This window comes from Nematolebias whitei, chromosome 4 (assembly GCF_014905685.2).
Source record: "Nematolebias whitei isolate Nwh7 chromosome 4, NemWhi1, whole genome shotgun sequence".
Taxonomy (NCBI): domain Eukaryota; kingdom Metazoa; phylum Chordata; class Actinopteri; order Cyprinodontiformes; family Rivulidae; genus Nematolebias; species Nematolebias whitei.
In genome coordinates, this window is record NC_056501.1 from 9,313,035 (window position 1) to 9,327,050 (window position 14,016).

Consider the following 14,016-nt stretch of genomic DNA (forward strand, 5'->3'; position numbering starts at 1 on the left):
AAAACCTGATTTACTGATAATGATCGGAGAAACAGATTTATAGGTGCTGGTCATAAAATTAGAATATCACGAAAAAGTTGATTTATTTCAGTAATTCCATTCAAAAAGTGAAACTTGTATATTCATTCATTACACAGACTGATGTATTTCAAATGTTTATTTATTTTACTGTTGATGATTATAACTGACAACTAATGAAAACCTCAAATTCAGTATCTCAGAAAATTAGAATATTACTTAAGACCAATAAAAAGAGGACTTTTAGAAATGTTGACTAACTGAAAAGTATGAACATGAAAAGTTTAAGCATGTACATCACTCGGTACTTAGTTGTTGCTCCTTTTGCCTGGATTACTGCATCAATGCAGCGTGGCATGGAGTCGATCAGTCTGTGGCTCTGCTCAGGTGCTATGAGAGCCCAGGTTGCTCTGATAGTGTCTTCAGCTCTTCTAAATTGTTGGATCTGGCGTATCACATCTTCCTCTTCACAATACCCCATAGATTTTGTATGAGGTTAAGATCAGGCGAGTTTGCTGACCTATTAAGAACAGGGATACCTGGTCCTTAAACCAGGTACTGGTAGCTTTGGCACTGTGTGCAGGTGCCAAGTCCTGGTGGAAAATTAAATCTGCATCTCCATAAAGTTGGTCAGCAGCAGGAAGCATGAAATGCTCTAAACCTTCCTGGTACACGGCTGCGTTAACCTTGGACCTCAGAAAACACAGTGGACCAACACCAGCAGATGACATGGCACCCCAAACCATCACCGACTGTGGAAACTTGACACTGGACCTCAAGCAACATGGATTCTTTGCCTCTCCTCTCTTCCTCCAGACTCTGGGACCTTGATTTCCAAAGGAAATGCAAAATGTACTTTCATCAGAAAACATAATTTTGGACCACTCAGCAGCATTCCAGTCCTTTTTGTCTTTAGCCCAGGTGAGACACTTCTGACACTGTTGTTCAGGAGTGGCTTGACACAAGGAATGTGACAGCTGAATCTCTTGTCTTGCATACAGCTGAGCGTGGTGGTTCTTGAAGCACTGACTCCAGCTGCAGTCCACTCTTAGTGAATCTCCCCCACATTTTGAAGTGGGTTTTGTTTCACAATCTTCTCCAGGGTGTGGTTATCCCTATTGCTTGTACACTTTTTCTACCACATCGTTTTTTTCCCTTCACCTCTCTATTAACGTGCTTGGACACAGGGCTCTGTGAACGGCCAGCCTCTTTAGCAATGACCTTTTGTGTCTTGCCCTCCTTGTGCAAGGTGTCAATGGTCGTATTTTGGACAACTGTCAGTCAGCAGTCTTCCCCATGATTGTGTAGCTACAGAACAAGACTGAGAGAACATTTAAAGGCCTTTGCCAGTGTTCTGAGTTAATTAGCTGATTAGAGTTGTGGCACCAGGTCTCTTCAATATTTTCACAATAATTAATTTTCTGAGATACTGAATTTGGGGTTTTCATTAGTTTTCAGTTATAATCATAAACTTTAAAAGTAATAAACATTTTGAAATATATCAGTCTGTGTGTAATGAATGAATATAATATACAAGTTTTACTTTTTGAATGGAATTATTAAAATAAATCAACTTTTTCATGATATTCTAATTTTATGACCAGCACCTGTATGTTTTATTTTAGACCAAGGAACAATTTTCAAAATATCCTGACATTTATGGATCATAAATTTATATTTTTAGAGCGGTAGAACAGACAACTAAAGGTCAAAGTTCACTTCCTCTGACTGATCTGAATTTTTACAAACGCTTAGTTTTTATTTTGTTTCGCATCTTCACTCTGAACGTTTTGGTTGTTGGATTTTCTTTTCAGGAACTTTTGTTGGGAGGAAAAAAGAGTGGTTTGATTCTTTTTGTTTGAAATACAAAAAATCTTTTTTTAATTCAAGGTTTTTTATTATCAGAAAATGGTAAGATATTTCTTTTCATATTTAGAAAAACAAAATATAATTGTTGCCAAACAGAAACAAACTACCAGTGATGACCCATTTTCTCATATTTTGACACCAACTGTAATTCAGACAACAAGATAATTAGAAATGAAAACAACCTTGTAGTTCCACAGAAATATACTGTAGTTCTGTGGTACATGGAGTGATTAATATCTTTTACTAAAACAATAAAATTATCTCCAAGACAAGACAACGCTGAAGTTAGCTTCTGATTTCACTGTGAGGTAAAGGGCTATTTCACATAATTATTGTCATTTGGACCACCTGAGATCAGCACTGGTTCAAAATCTGAAACCAGTTCAACTTGTCAAAAATATTCTGTTTGTATTTTTACTAGAAGTTTCATCCAAATGTCTTAATTTGGACGTCTTCCAAACCACAGAATTGTCACGTTCTCTCATTGTTTGTGATTCTATAAATATAATGAAGGTCTGTCCCATCATACGGGTTTTAAAGAGTCTGCAGGATAATCTGGTCCAGATTCCAACAGTTCTTATAAATGGGATCTGGATCAAAGTGGTCCAGATGCCTAAACAAAATATTTTATATATATTCCCCCAAATCACAAACTGTTTTCATAAATCTGTAATCTGTGTAGATTAATTCAAACCAGGTTTGGTGGTTATTAAAGCACACTGTTATATAAACAGGGTGTTGTAATTTATTTTAGTTAATGCGTTTTGGGGTCAAAATATGAGAAAATGGTCTCTGTCAAACATTTTTATTTTTCTAAATATACAGATAAAAATCAAACATATTTTTTAATTCTGTCAGTTGGAAGAAGAAAAAAGTTTTGTATTTTAAACTCAACCACTCGTTTGAATCCCGATAATAAAATCCAACAAATTAAACTTGAGTCATCGATATTTTGTCTGTTAACAAACGATGAGTTAAAGTTAAAAAAAAAAAAAGTTTTCGGCAGCACATATTAGTTTAATTTTTAGCTCTTTCAGTTTTCCACCAGGAGTGTCGATGAACGCGTTGGAGCCGAAGTGTGAAAATAATCCGTAAACGCGCCGCGGCGTCGCACTGAGTACTACTGAACCACTGTTCTGCCCCACAGCGCCCACCGGAGGCCGGCAGCAGAAACTGATCCTCGTTTGATTTCTGAGGCCAAACAAAAATAAAACAACGGCGAGCGTTAAGACACGAGTCATCGTCCCGTCCCACTGCAACATTTCATCTTCTCATCGAAGCATTTATCGCTGGTTGGTTTTCATACTGAAGGGAAATTTATGGAAACAAGACAAACATTTTAACGTCCTCAACAATAGCTCGTTTTGTTTATTCAAACAAGGCGCCGGGTTATTTTTAGTCTATTAGTTTCATTTGTGTTAAAAGCTCAGCCGAAACTGCTTCATTCGAGTCACAGTAAATGACCCCTCATCAGCTAGAATAAAAATGTAATTTACATTTTTATACAATGTTTAAATTATTAAACACTGCAGACTAACTCAGCACGTCTTGTGGAAAAGTAAAAAATTAATAATCCAAAGTTTTAAGTTAAGTCTTCAGCTGGTACTTTATTCAGCTACAAGTCAGTAAAACTGCATTTTAGTCCTTTTTCTTGTGTTTGATAATTTAGCTGTAGGAGCCAAATATTTTTTCAGGAGTCCAAAAATTCTAAATATTAGTTTTACAAATGAGTTAAATTCATTTATTTTGTTTAAAGAACTAAAAACAAACTTTAAACTCTTCACAATTCAGATAATAAAAATGCAAACATACATAAAAAAAGTTTATTTTTTCCTAATCTGATTCTAAATGTACAGTGATGTAAAATTTTATTGTGTTTGTTCCAAATTTTCAGTTTTATTTTAGTCGATCTTGAACCATTTGAAGATTTCTATTATTAAAAATGGAACCAATTATCTCAGGAACTATTACATTTTAAATGTGTTGAACAAACGCAGGGATTATAATTTCAGGCTGATTTTCGTTATTTTTACTCGGAGTGATAACAACAAAACCTGCGATGTAAAACGGTTCCTGTGAAAGGATTTGGACTTCTTGTTTCCTGAGTTTCCCACCGGATCTGAAGCTTGATGCGAGTTAAGTTTTAGTTTTTAATTCAAGCGTTAAGTTTTATAGTTTTACTGCAAATCGCAGTCCCATTGGACCGTCTGCTGTCCAGTTCTGACTTCACGTTTTAAACGAGGAAAACGTTTTAATTTTTGTCAAATTTCCGCCTTCGCTCCATCCGTCAGCTTTTCTGGGATTATTTGTTGTGAACGGGCTCTTTGTAAATGTCTATAAATATATATTTTTTATGTAAACCTTTCCTAATGATCTGCGGAAGATAGAAGTTATTTTTATATATTGCAGCAGATTTTTGTAAGTATTTTATACTTTTGATATGGTTCTCTGTAAAACAAGAGTATTATGTAAATATAGTTCTTTTAGAAACAAATTTCTCGTTTGTGCTTTTATTTCAAACATTTTAGATGACTCTTTAAAGGTGAAACTTCTTGTAAAAATTTAAAATGCTATAAAAAGATTACTTTGAACAAATTTGAAAACTTCCACAACTCTCTCCCAGATCTTCAATGTGTGACTCATCAACTTTATTCCCCTGTACTTGTTGCTACAACAACTCTTGTTCTTAAAAATGGACGCCAGCACACTTCTCCATTCCTCAGGTGTTTTCTCACCCTTAAATATACCATTGAATGTTTGAGTCAAAAACCTCACTGCCATCTCCAAGACACTTCCAAACCTCCACTGGCATGTCATCAGGTCCTACTACCTTCTCCTTCATTCTTTTCAGGACTTTCCAGACTTCACCCTCGCTAATCATTCCCACTTCCTGGTCCACAGTTTCTTTGACCTCTACTCTTCTTTCTCTTTCATTCTCTTCATTCATTAGCTCTTCAAAGTACTCCTTCCATCTTCCCGTCACACTCTTCTCACTTGTTAGGACATTACAATTCCTATCTTTAACAAGCTTAACCTGCTGCACATCCTTTCCAGCCTGATCCCTCTCTTTCTCTAATCAGTTCAAGTCCTTCTCGCCCTCTTTTGTGTCCAGACTCCCATACAACACATACACCTTCCGTTTTGTCTTAGCTACCTCCCTCTTTGCTCTCCATCCCATCTCCTTATAATCCTGTCTCCTCTCTTCACCGTCCTATTTCTTCTTGGCTAACCTCTTTCTTTGAACGGCGTCCTGCACTTCACTATTCCACCACCAGGTTTCCTTATCATCCATCCTCTGTCCAGATGACACACCAAGTCATTGGTTTGCAAGAATCAAGTAAGTCTCAAGTCTTTGTCCTCAAGTCCAGAGTCAAGTCTCAAGTAAAGACAGGCAACTGTCCAGTCTGAAACTTGAAATTTCAAGTCCTTTTGAGTATTTTTTAAACAATGTTGCAGTTGTGTTAAACGTAAATAACCTGTGCGTTCTTTTTAAAATGTCTATCTCAAATCGTGATGAAACGTGCAACTGAATTTACCAAGTGTTAAAAAAAGTCATTCTAAAATTGCACCTTTACATTGCACAGTTCGATAAAACGTAGCTACTACAATAGTCATCCTTTAAACTAGAATTTTCCAGAATAAACATTTTGTGGCAAATGCGAAAACAGAACTCCATGTCCGGACAAAAGTTGCTGACATTTCCACAGTTCATAACAAAGAACCATCACAGTAAATGTATTTCCTCTCATCTGGTCACTTGGTGAGCACGTGTTTGCATGTGTCCATGTGTGACGGAAACAAAACAAATGTATGAACTGAACAGGAATGTGCACGTTAAGTTATTTCAGTTAGCTATTCTGCATTAGCAAAAGACCAAACTGGCCAAAAGTCCGTCAGTCATTTGTGCACCATGAGGCCGTAGAATGATGCCACCATAGCTGGACACTGGCTCCACTGGAGCGCTACGTGCAGGGACTGCCAAGACTCTGGTGGCCACATGAAACGGTGAAGGAAGAGTCTGCGTGTTCATTGTCCAGAACAAGAGGGCGTCCTGTCCATCAGCAGCATCCAGGTAGTGACTGTGCTGTAGGGCTGGACTGTTTTGTGTCAGTGGGTCATGTGACATGAAAGCTCTTTTTTCTCTCTCTCAAGAATGTTTGGTAATTTATCGATGGTCCCTAAGCGATGAAAAGTGTTTCATGTCAGATGTCCTTCCTGATGCAACCATCACCATTTACCCGGGGTTGGGCTTGGGCATGGCACAAGAGGTACACTGGCTTGTGCTCCCCAGTGGCTGGTTTGCCAGCGTCCACCCTCCCCAATTAAATTACAGCTCTGGTCGTATACGTTAGACTCCTCCCCTTCAAGAAGTTCAACTTGTTAGACTCCTCCCCTTCAAGAAGTTCAACTTGTTAGACTCCTCCCCTTCAGTAAGCCATCAGGTTTTGTTGAAAAACTTGATCAGAAAACAAGTTTTAAAAATAAAATGACTATCTGATTAAATTTGACGTTTTTAAGAATTTATAAAACTGGACTGAGCTGAACTCACACGCAAATCACTCCTCCTCCCTCCCCTCCTGAGGGTCAGCGTTGGCCTGTTCTGCAGAAACTAAACCACTGGTTGTGGTTCCAGAACATTTTGGTTTGAATTGATGAAACAACTTCTAGACCGTTCCAAACCTCATTGAGCAGAGAAGAAGCCTGACGTTGACCCGGTTCTAAGGTGGCATCAAATTCTCTGGGTACTATGGGGTCTGACCATCACAAAGTGAAAACCTGGGTCAGACGGATCAGGACTTCAGTACTTTCTTGGAGAAAATGACCGAAGATGGAAACCAGCATCCAGAATGTTGTCAGCAGCCACTCCAAAAGCCTGGTTATGTGATGGTTCGGGGTTTGGATCAGGGTTCTGTTGTGCTTCTGAAGAGGATGAGGAGGTGGGTCCTGAGCTGCTCTGGTGCACCTGAAGACAACACCTGAAACTCAGCTGGTCTTCTCATCATCAGAACCCATCAGGTACAAATAGAAACCGGTTCAACCGGACTGGCTAGATTTTAACAAATTGCAAAAAACATTCTGACTAAATTATCTCCAAGAGGAAGTGAAATTTAAGGACGTCCAAAATGTAAACATGACCCTCAGACAGACCTTCATTTGATTGACAGCAGGTGTGTTCGGGCTCCGCCCCCTGCAGGTATGCTCTGTCTCAGCTCCTGTGAACACATCAGTGTGTCTTATCTACAGCTCAGAGATGGAGGAGGCTGTGGTCGGACTCGGTGCCGTTACCGTGCTGGGCGTCCTGGAACAAGGTGCGAGCAGTGCATGCTGGGAAATCTTAGGGTCGGTTCCGTTTGATCCGGTTTGACATTAGATTCTGTTTGTGTTTGACATCAGGTCTGAAAAAGGTTTGTAGGCTCAATCATCCAGGTAGATAACAACAAAAAAGGTTGCATCATTTCATCTGGACCAGTTTCTTTAAACTTGTTAAAGATTAATGTTTTTTTTCAGGATTTTGATCATTTGTTTTTCTGCACATTTCAGTTTCGAGCTGTTTAGTTCTGTTGAAACGTGCCGTCAAAACAACAGGATTTTTGTTTTGTTCTCGTTTGTTTTATGACTCGCATTTGCATTTTTTGCAGACGCAGCGTGAACTTTACTCTTTAAGCAGCCGTGCACTTTGAACCCAGCGAATAAAATCTAACATTGATTTGTTTTTCTGTCTGCAGCTTATTTCTCCCTGCAGGTCATCTACGCCAGGAGGAAGTACTCCGTTTCCCCTCCCAACACCAACGGACCGCCTGAGTTTGAGCGGATCTTCAGAGCTCAGTCAGTCTGTGCTTTTACATAGTTTGTAAGAAAACAAATGTGTTTATTTGGTTCGCGATACCGACCCAGAGTGGTCCCGTCCCGGCGTCACAGCGCCCCCTGCAGGCGTGGCAGAGTTACTGCAGCGTTCGGTTTCTTTCTGCGTTTCTGTGCGGATGAAAACTACAAGAAACGGTGTTCCCGTGTGGACGAGGCCCTCGTCAGACCGGTGTCCTGGTGGGTTAAGGCATTAAAACAGATGTGGATGGAAAACGTTCCACTGAAGTCCTCTGAGCAGCAGTTTTCATTCCTTATAATTGAAATTGATTGTTGGAATAGAAATGGATAAATAGATTTGTGCGTTCCTATGAGTCTGTTACAGTTCTAGAATTGCGCCGCTCGTGGTGGCTGCATGTTGGAGTAGCTACATTCATTTTGAGATATTGCTTTTAGAAACTTTAATTCCTCTTTTTTTCTGGATGTAAATCACTTTTTTTATTGAATGCTGTGCAGCTGGAAGGATTTTTACTGAAACTTTTTTACTTTTGGACATTTGTTATGATGCGTAACCATGACAACAAGGTGGGATTTTTTTTTAACAACTGGGAGCAGCTGATTAACGTCTCAAAAGCTCAGTCAACTACAGCCCCAAATCTCAAATGAGTTGAAAAGGAGGCGCTGTGGACGCATTCCCATCTACCTGCCGTCTGTGCTCGAGTGCCTGACCACTGAGATCCTGGAACTAGCAGGAAACACGGCTCGTGACAGCAGAAGGACGGGATCATCCCCTGACGCCTGCAGCCGCCTGTCCGCAGTGACGAGGAGCTCATCAGACTGCTGTGAGGAGTTCAGCCCGGCATTCGGATGGTCCTGCATCCCAGGGGAACTGAGAGACCAGTCGAGTCTGGGTGGACGGATCGGACGGCATCTGCAGCCAGTTTCTTCAGATCCGCTGTGCGACGGACCATTACAAAAGATCCTTCCTGCCTACAGCCGTCAGTATCTACGTATAACATATTTTAATGAAATGAGGATAACGAGTTACAACAGCATTTAATTTACTCTTGGGATTAATAAAGTATTTTTGAATTAAATTAAATTGAATTAATCTCATCTGGATATTTATCAGATTTTGAGGCTTTCTGTTGTTTGTACCTCTTGACCACATGCAAACAGAGGTTGTGCAAAAAGAAAAATACAAGAACATTTTTGAATGTCAGTTTCTGTTTGATCTAAGTGGACCCAGATTCTGAGCAGCCGGGTTAGAAAGCCTGTACAGTAAGTAGTCCCTCGCTGCTTCGCGGTTCGACTTTCGCAGACTCGCTCTTTTGCGTTTTCAACTATTGTCAACTTTAATGTTACTCGTGATTGGGATGGTACGGGATGAAAAGTTAACGAAAAAATACTATGGACAGGCGTCGCCATTTTGTAGTTTTCTTTCAATAATCCTATACTGTAAGGCCAGTCTAAAGAACTACACTACCCAGAAGCCAACAGTGCTTTTGGCCGCTGCTTTCTGACGAAACGGAGGGAAAGTTTTTCAACACAAAGTCGGAAGTAACGATCTATCGTTTAATTCACAGAACTGACGGGGAAGTCACAAAAAAATCCTGAAGCTTCCTGTGTGGACTTCGTCACTGCAGGGCGGGTCTGCCGAACCAGAACTGAGCTGCTGTTAGTAATTTGAGTACAATTTTGCAGTACTGTACATGTACAATGTGTTAACATTATGTAGGTTTAAGAGTTTAGAACATTGCAAGAGTGTGGGAAGGGTTTATAAAGCCTTAACATAAATATAAATACTAAAATAAATGGAGCATTCCTACTTTGTGTTTTTTCACCTATCGTGGGTGTGTGTGCAATGTAACCCCCGCGACAATCGAGGGACTGCTGTATCAGAAACAAACACATCCATCCATTATCTTTACCTGCTTTTTCCTTTTTGGGTTGCGGGGGTCACTGGTGCCCATGTCCGACTATCACTGTGTGAGAGGCGGGGGACACCCTGGACGGGTCTCCAGTCCATCACAGGGACACATGGAGACAAACGAGACAATCATTCACTCTCTCACTCACACCTAGGGACAATTTAGAGTTGCCAATTGGATACCCAGAGAAAATCCACGTTTGTTGTTGATTCTGAAACCACCAGGTGGAGCAAAGTTCACACCCTGAGCCTTTAAACAACAAACCTTAAAAACTCAGTTTAAATAATAGATGAGCTATAATCCCAGTCCGGGGGTCTTTCTGGGTGGAGTTTGCACGTTCTCTTTGTGCATGCGTGGGTTTTCTCCAGGTACTCTGGTTGTTTCCCACAGACCAAAAACATGCAGCTGATTGGTAACTCTAAATAGTTCCTAGGTGTTTGTCTCTATGTGTCCCTGTGATGGACTGGAGACCTGTCCAGGGCGTCCCCCGCCTCTCGCACAGTGATAGCTGGACATGGGTACCAGTGACCCCCGTGACCCGAAAATGAAGAAGTGGGTAAAGATAATGGATGGATGGATGTGTTCCTCACAGCCGAGTGATGAAGACCACAGCAGTTTGGTAGATTGTATAAAATGAAGCGCCACCTGGTGGTGGTGGTTATATGAGCGTCTCGTTGTTCAGTTTCTAGTTTCAGGTTGATTTTATTTTACTGACTAACCTCACTCCTTGAATCTGTTCTGTGTCCAGAGTAAACTGTTCAGAGTATTTCCCCATCTTCATCACTCTGCTGTGGATGTCCGGCATCTTCTTCAGCCAAGGTGAGTCCTCAGGTCCGACGAGTCGACGACGCTCTCGCCTCACTGCAGCCGTGTGCCTGTCTTCTGCAGGTGTGTCCAGCTTCTGCGGGCTGCTGTACTTATACGGACGGCTGCGTTACTTCAGGGGATACGCCGAGTCGGCACACGGGCGGTAAGAAACTGACCTCTGTCACACGTTGCGGTCCAAACAGCCGAGCTTCTGCAGGAGGCGGAGTTTTGGTTCTGTTTGTTACAGTAACTCCATACAGGTGTGTGCTAACACAACGCCAGAATGGAAAGACATCAGCAATAACCTCAGAGAAGCAGCTGTTGCTGCTAGTCAATCTGGGAAGGGTCAAAGGTCATTTTACAGCTTGTTCACCCCGAAGGTCAGACTGTGCAGTTCATCTCAAACTCTCCAGGCCTCACTTAGCATGTTTAAGGTCAAAGGTCGTGGCTTCTTTTTGCTAAGAAAACAACATGACAGCACAAAGATTCATCAGAAGGAACTGTAGGACTTCTGGGACAGAACCAGAACAGTGGACACATGTTTACCCAGAATGCACTGCAGCAATCACCTCATCCCAGCTGTCAGCACGGTGGTGTGGTGGTTTGAGTCAGGACGTCCTGAGCTCTCAGACAGTCGTAACGTTTTTGTTTTCTCTTTCAGTTTGTCGCCGCTCTACTTCAGCGCAAAAGTTCTGTGGGTTCTGATCGCGTTCTCATCTGTTGGAGTGTTCCTCACGTTCTGTCGAGTTTACCTGAATGTGGACCTGCTGCAGGAGCTCGGCTTCTTCTGACCCAAACGAGGAGGAGGAGTGATGAAGGCGCCAGACACCAGAAACCTGACAATTAACTAATAAATATAATTTTTTAATACATTTAGTGAATTTTTAATTTATTTAATAAACTCATCATGTGACACAAAATGACTAAACATCAAAACTTCTGTTTTTTATTTGAATTTAATTATTTGAAAGAATTAAAAAAAAAAAAATTTCAAACGCACTTTAAATAATTCAGATTAGATTAAGATTTAATTTAATCCACTTAAAATTCTGACATGGTTAAAACAGATTAAAAAGCAGTTTCTGAATGTTTTCGTTTCACTTTTGCTCAAATTTGTAGATTTTTCTGCTCAATTTTCAAAACAGTTAAATGTAATATTTCGTTTGACCAGCAGGGGGCAGCAGGTTTCATCACAATATTGTGTTTACAAACAAAAACCGGAAAACTAAAGGAAAAAAAACAAAATAATGAACAGCTCTGCGGCTGAAAATGCATATTTTTAGTTTGTGATGGAAAAAACAACAACTTTTAAACCAAAGTTTCATTATTTGGGTTGAATTATTATTATTTTACTTGTGAAAAGCTTGAATTTCAGAAACTGAAAGTTTAAAAACCAGAGAAGATCCAGCCAAAAACCTCAGCTGGTTCTGAAAACAACAAAATGTGTGATGAATGGTGTGCCTGCTCTGGGTCAGAACCTCCTCTCATCTGGATTGTGTTCCACAAAGAGGTTATTTATAGAGCAGGTGGTTCTGAGTTTATATCTGGACCTGCAGCCCCCCCAGTCCAGACTATGGGACCAGTCCACCGGTGGTATGTGGGTCTGGGTGTATTTTTAGCAAAGGGACCTGCCGCAGTTGTTGTCAGCTTCTCATAAAGTTTCCGTCCAACAGCAGCTGCTTCACTTTCTAAAGGCGGCTAGGCCCCGCCCATTGTCTGACCACGCCCACCGACAGGCTCCACCCAATTCAAATTGCGTCTGCTCTCTTCAAAACAGGCTCTGATCCGTCCTCCTGTCGGTTCAGCTTTCAGTTCACACAGTTCCGACCTCCTGATCCGATTAAGGAGCTTGAAGCTGATCAGGTGAGACAGATCCACCTGGTGCGGGGGGGGGGGGGGGGGGGGGGGGTGGAGGTCCGATCTGGTCCACACCGAAGGATCCTGAACTGCTCGCTGCTGTTAGAAAAAGACTTCAGATGCTCAACAACAAGGAGTTCCTGCTTCTTCAAAATAAAACTTGTTTTGTTTACCTCCCAGATTTCGAGCAGGGAGGAAGTTGTCATGGATCTGCTCTGCTGGGTTGAAGAAGCAGATGTTCTGAAACCCGCACATTATTTACTGCATGGATCATCTGGAGCTTTTCCAGATGTGTAAGGCACCAATGCACCCCCATACCATCAGAGAGGCAGGCTTCTGACCTGTGAGCAGGAAAGAGTCGGGATGGCTTCCAAACAGAACCTCAGACTTGGATCCATCTGACTACAGAACAGTTCTCCACTTCACCTCAGCCCATTTTGAACGAGCGCAGGTCCAGAGAAGTTCACATATTACTACTTCTCTGACGGAGCTTTAAGCAGCATTTGTGTTTGACAGACAACGATCTGTGGAAGTGTTCCTCAGCATGCAGTGAAGTCCAGAACAGAACCAGACCTGATTTTAATCCAGTGGCCCCTGAGGGCTCAAAGATTACAACCATGAAATACTGACTTTCACCCTCAGAGATTCTTCTAATCTGGTGACGAGATTATGAACCGGAGATTGTCAAAGTATTTTATTCAGGAACTTTATTCTGAAATTGTTCCACTATTTTCAGACAGACTGGTGAACCTCTGCATCTTTACTTCTGGGAGTTTCTAATCCAGTCCTCTGACGTCATTAGATATAAAATGTTCCTCCAGCTGGTTCTGATTCCACAAAACTTTTCTTTGTATTTGTTTCTGTACATTTGAAGCTAAAACCTGTTTATGTTTTTCTGCCGTCAGATTCAAGCTGAGCCTTCAAAGATAAATCAGCCGCTTTCCTTCTGTTCTCTGAGATCCCATCAGAACACAAACGGGTCTGCAAGGCCTCCAGAACCAACACCGCCTCCAGTTTATCGTTGAACTGCGTTTATATAACACACACCAGCTGGTTTTTAACTGAAGCTCGGCTCTGTGTGTTTAAGATTATTCAGTTTGTTCAGGAACATCTGGAGGAAAAGGTTCTGACTGATAGCACGGAACCTGCAGGAGAACCTTGGATGCCGGTGCAGAACTACAGCCGAACCAGAGCCGGATCCAGTTTGGACTCGATGTCCTAAAAGTTTCCATCTTAAGATAAGAAGCTAAAATACCTGTTCAGTTTTATATTTTATTAATTTATCACTGAAACACGTTCAGCCAACAAAACTCAGATCTAAATCATTTTATATGACATGTCCTGAAAATAAACACAATATTTTTAAAGTCTTCTGTTAAAAAGAGTCTAAAACATTCTTTATTTTTCTGTTTTTCTTGTTTCCAGTGTTCAATATCAGGACAAATATAAATCTGTTTATGACCAGAAACATTAAACTGCGCGCGTTTTAATGATATGTTCAGGGTGTGTAGGAAAAAATCAACGCATCGAGCAGAAACTGGAGGTTTGATTTGAAAACCGAGGACAGAGCTCTACTGCGCATGTCACAGTAGTCATGATGCCTTCACAGACCGTAAGAATATATACGTTTATAGCGAAAACCGTTTTCAGCTGTGAATCTTTAAACATTTTTAGAACATTTATATATATCATATGCAGACATATATATATATATATATATATATATATATAT

At 40.9% G+C, this 14,016-nt stretch overlaps 1 protein-coding gene across 1 annotated transcript; it reads left to right on the forward strand.

Moving 5' to 3' along the window:
• Positions 1-7,063: 7,063 nt before the first annotated feature.
• On the forward strand, positions 7,064-11,338 carry ltc4s (leukotriene C4 synthase). The gene is made up of 5 exons (XM_037675677.1): positions 7,064-7,196; positions 7,614-7,713; positions 10,369-10,439; positions 10,509-10,590; positions 11,089-11,338. The coding sequence occupies exons 1-5, from the start codon at positions 7,139-7,141 to the stop codon at positions 11,216-11,218; spliced, it is 441 nt and encodes a 146-aa protein (XP_037531605.1). The 5' UTR covers positions 7,064-7,138; the 3' UTR covers positions 11,219-11,338.
• Positions 11,339-14,016: the final 2,678 nt, after the last annotated feature.

What these genes read in the sequence shown, in the direction of transcription:
- ltc4s (XM_037675677.1), top strand. Translation starts at nt 7,139, where the DNA reads ATGGAGGAGGCTGTGGTCGGACTCGGTGCCGTTACCGTGCTGGGCGTC. An exon ending in GAGCGGATCTTCAGAGCTCA is followed by an intron (nt 7,714 to 10,368) that starts GTCAGTCTGTGC and finishes TTCTGTGTCCAG; the next exon opens with AGTAAACTGTTCAGAGTATT. An exon ending in GCCGAGTCGGCACACGGGCG is followed by an intron (nt 10,591 to 11,088) that starts GTAAGAAACTGA and finishes TTTCTCTTTCAG; the next exon opens with TTTGTCGCCGCTCTACTTCA.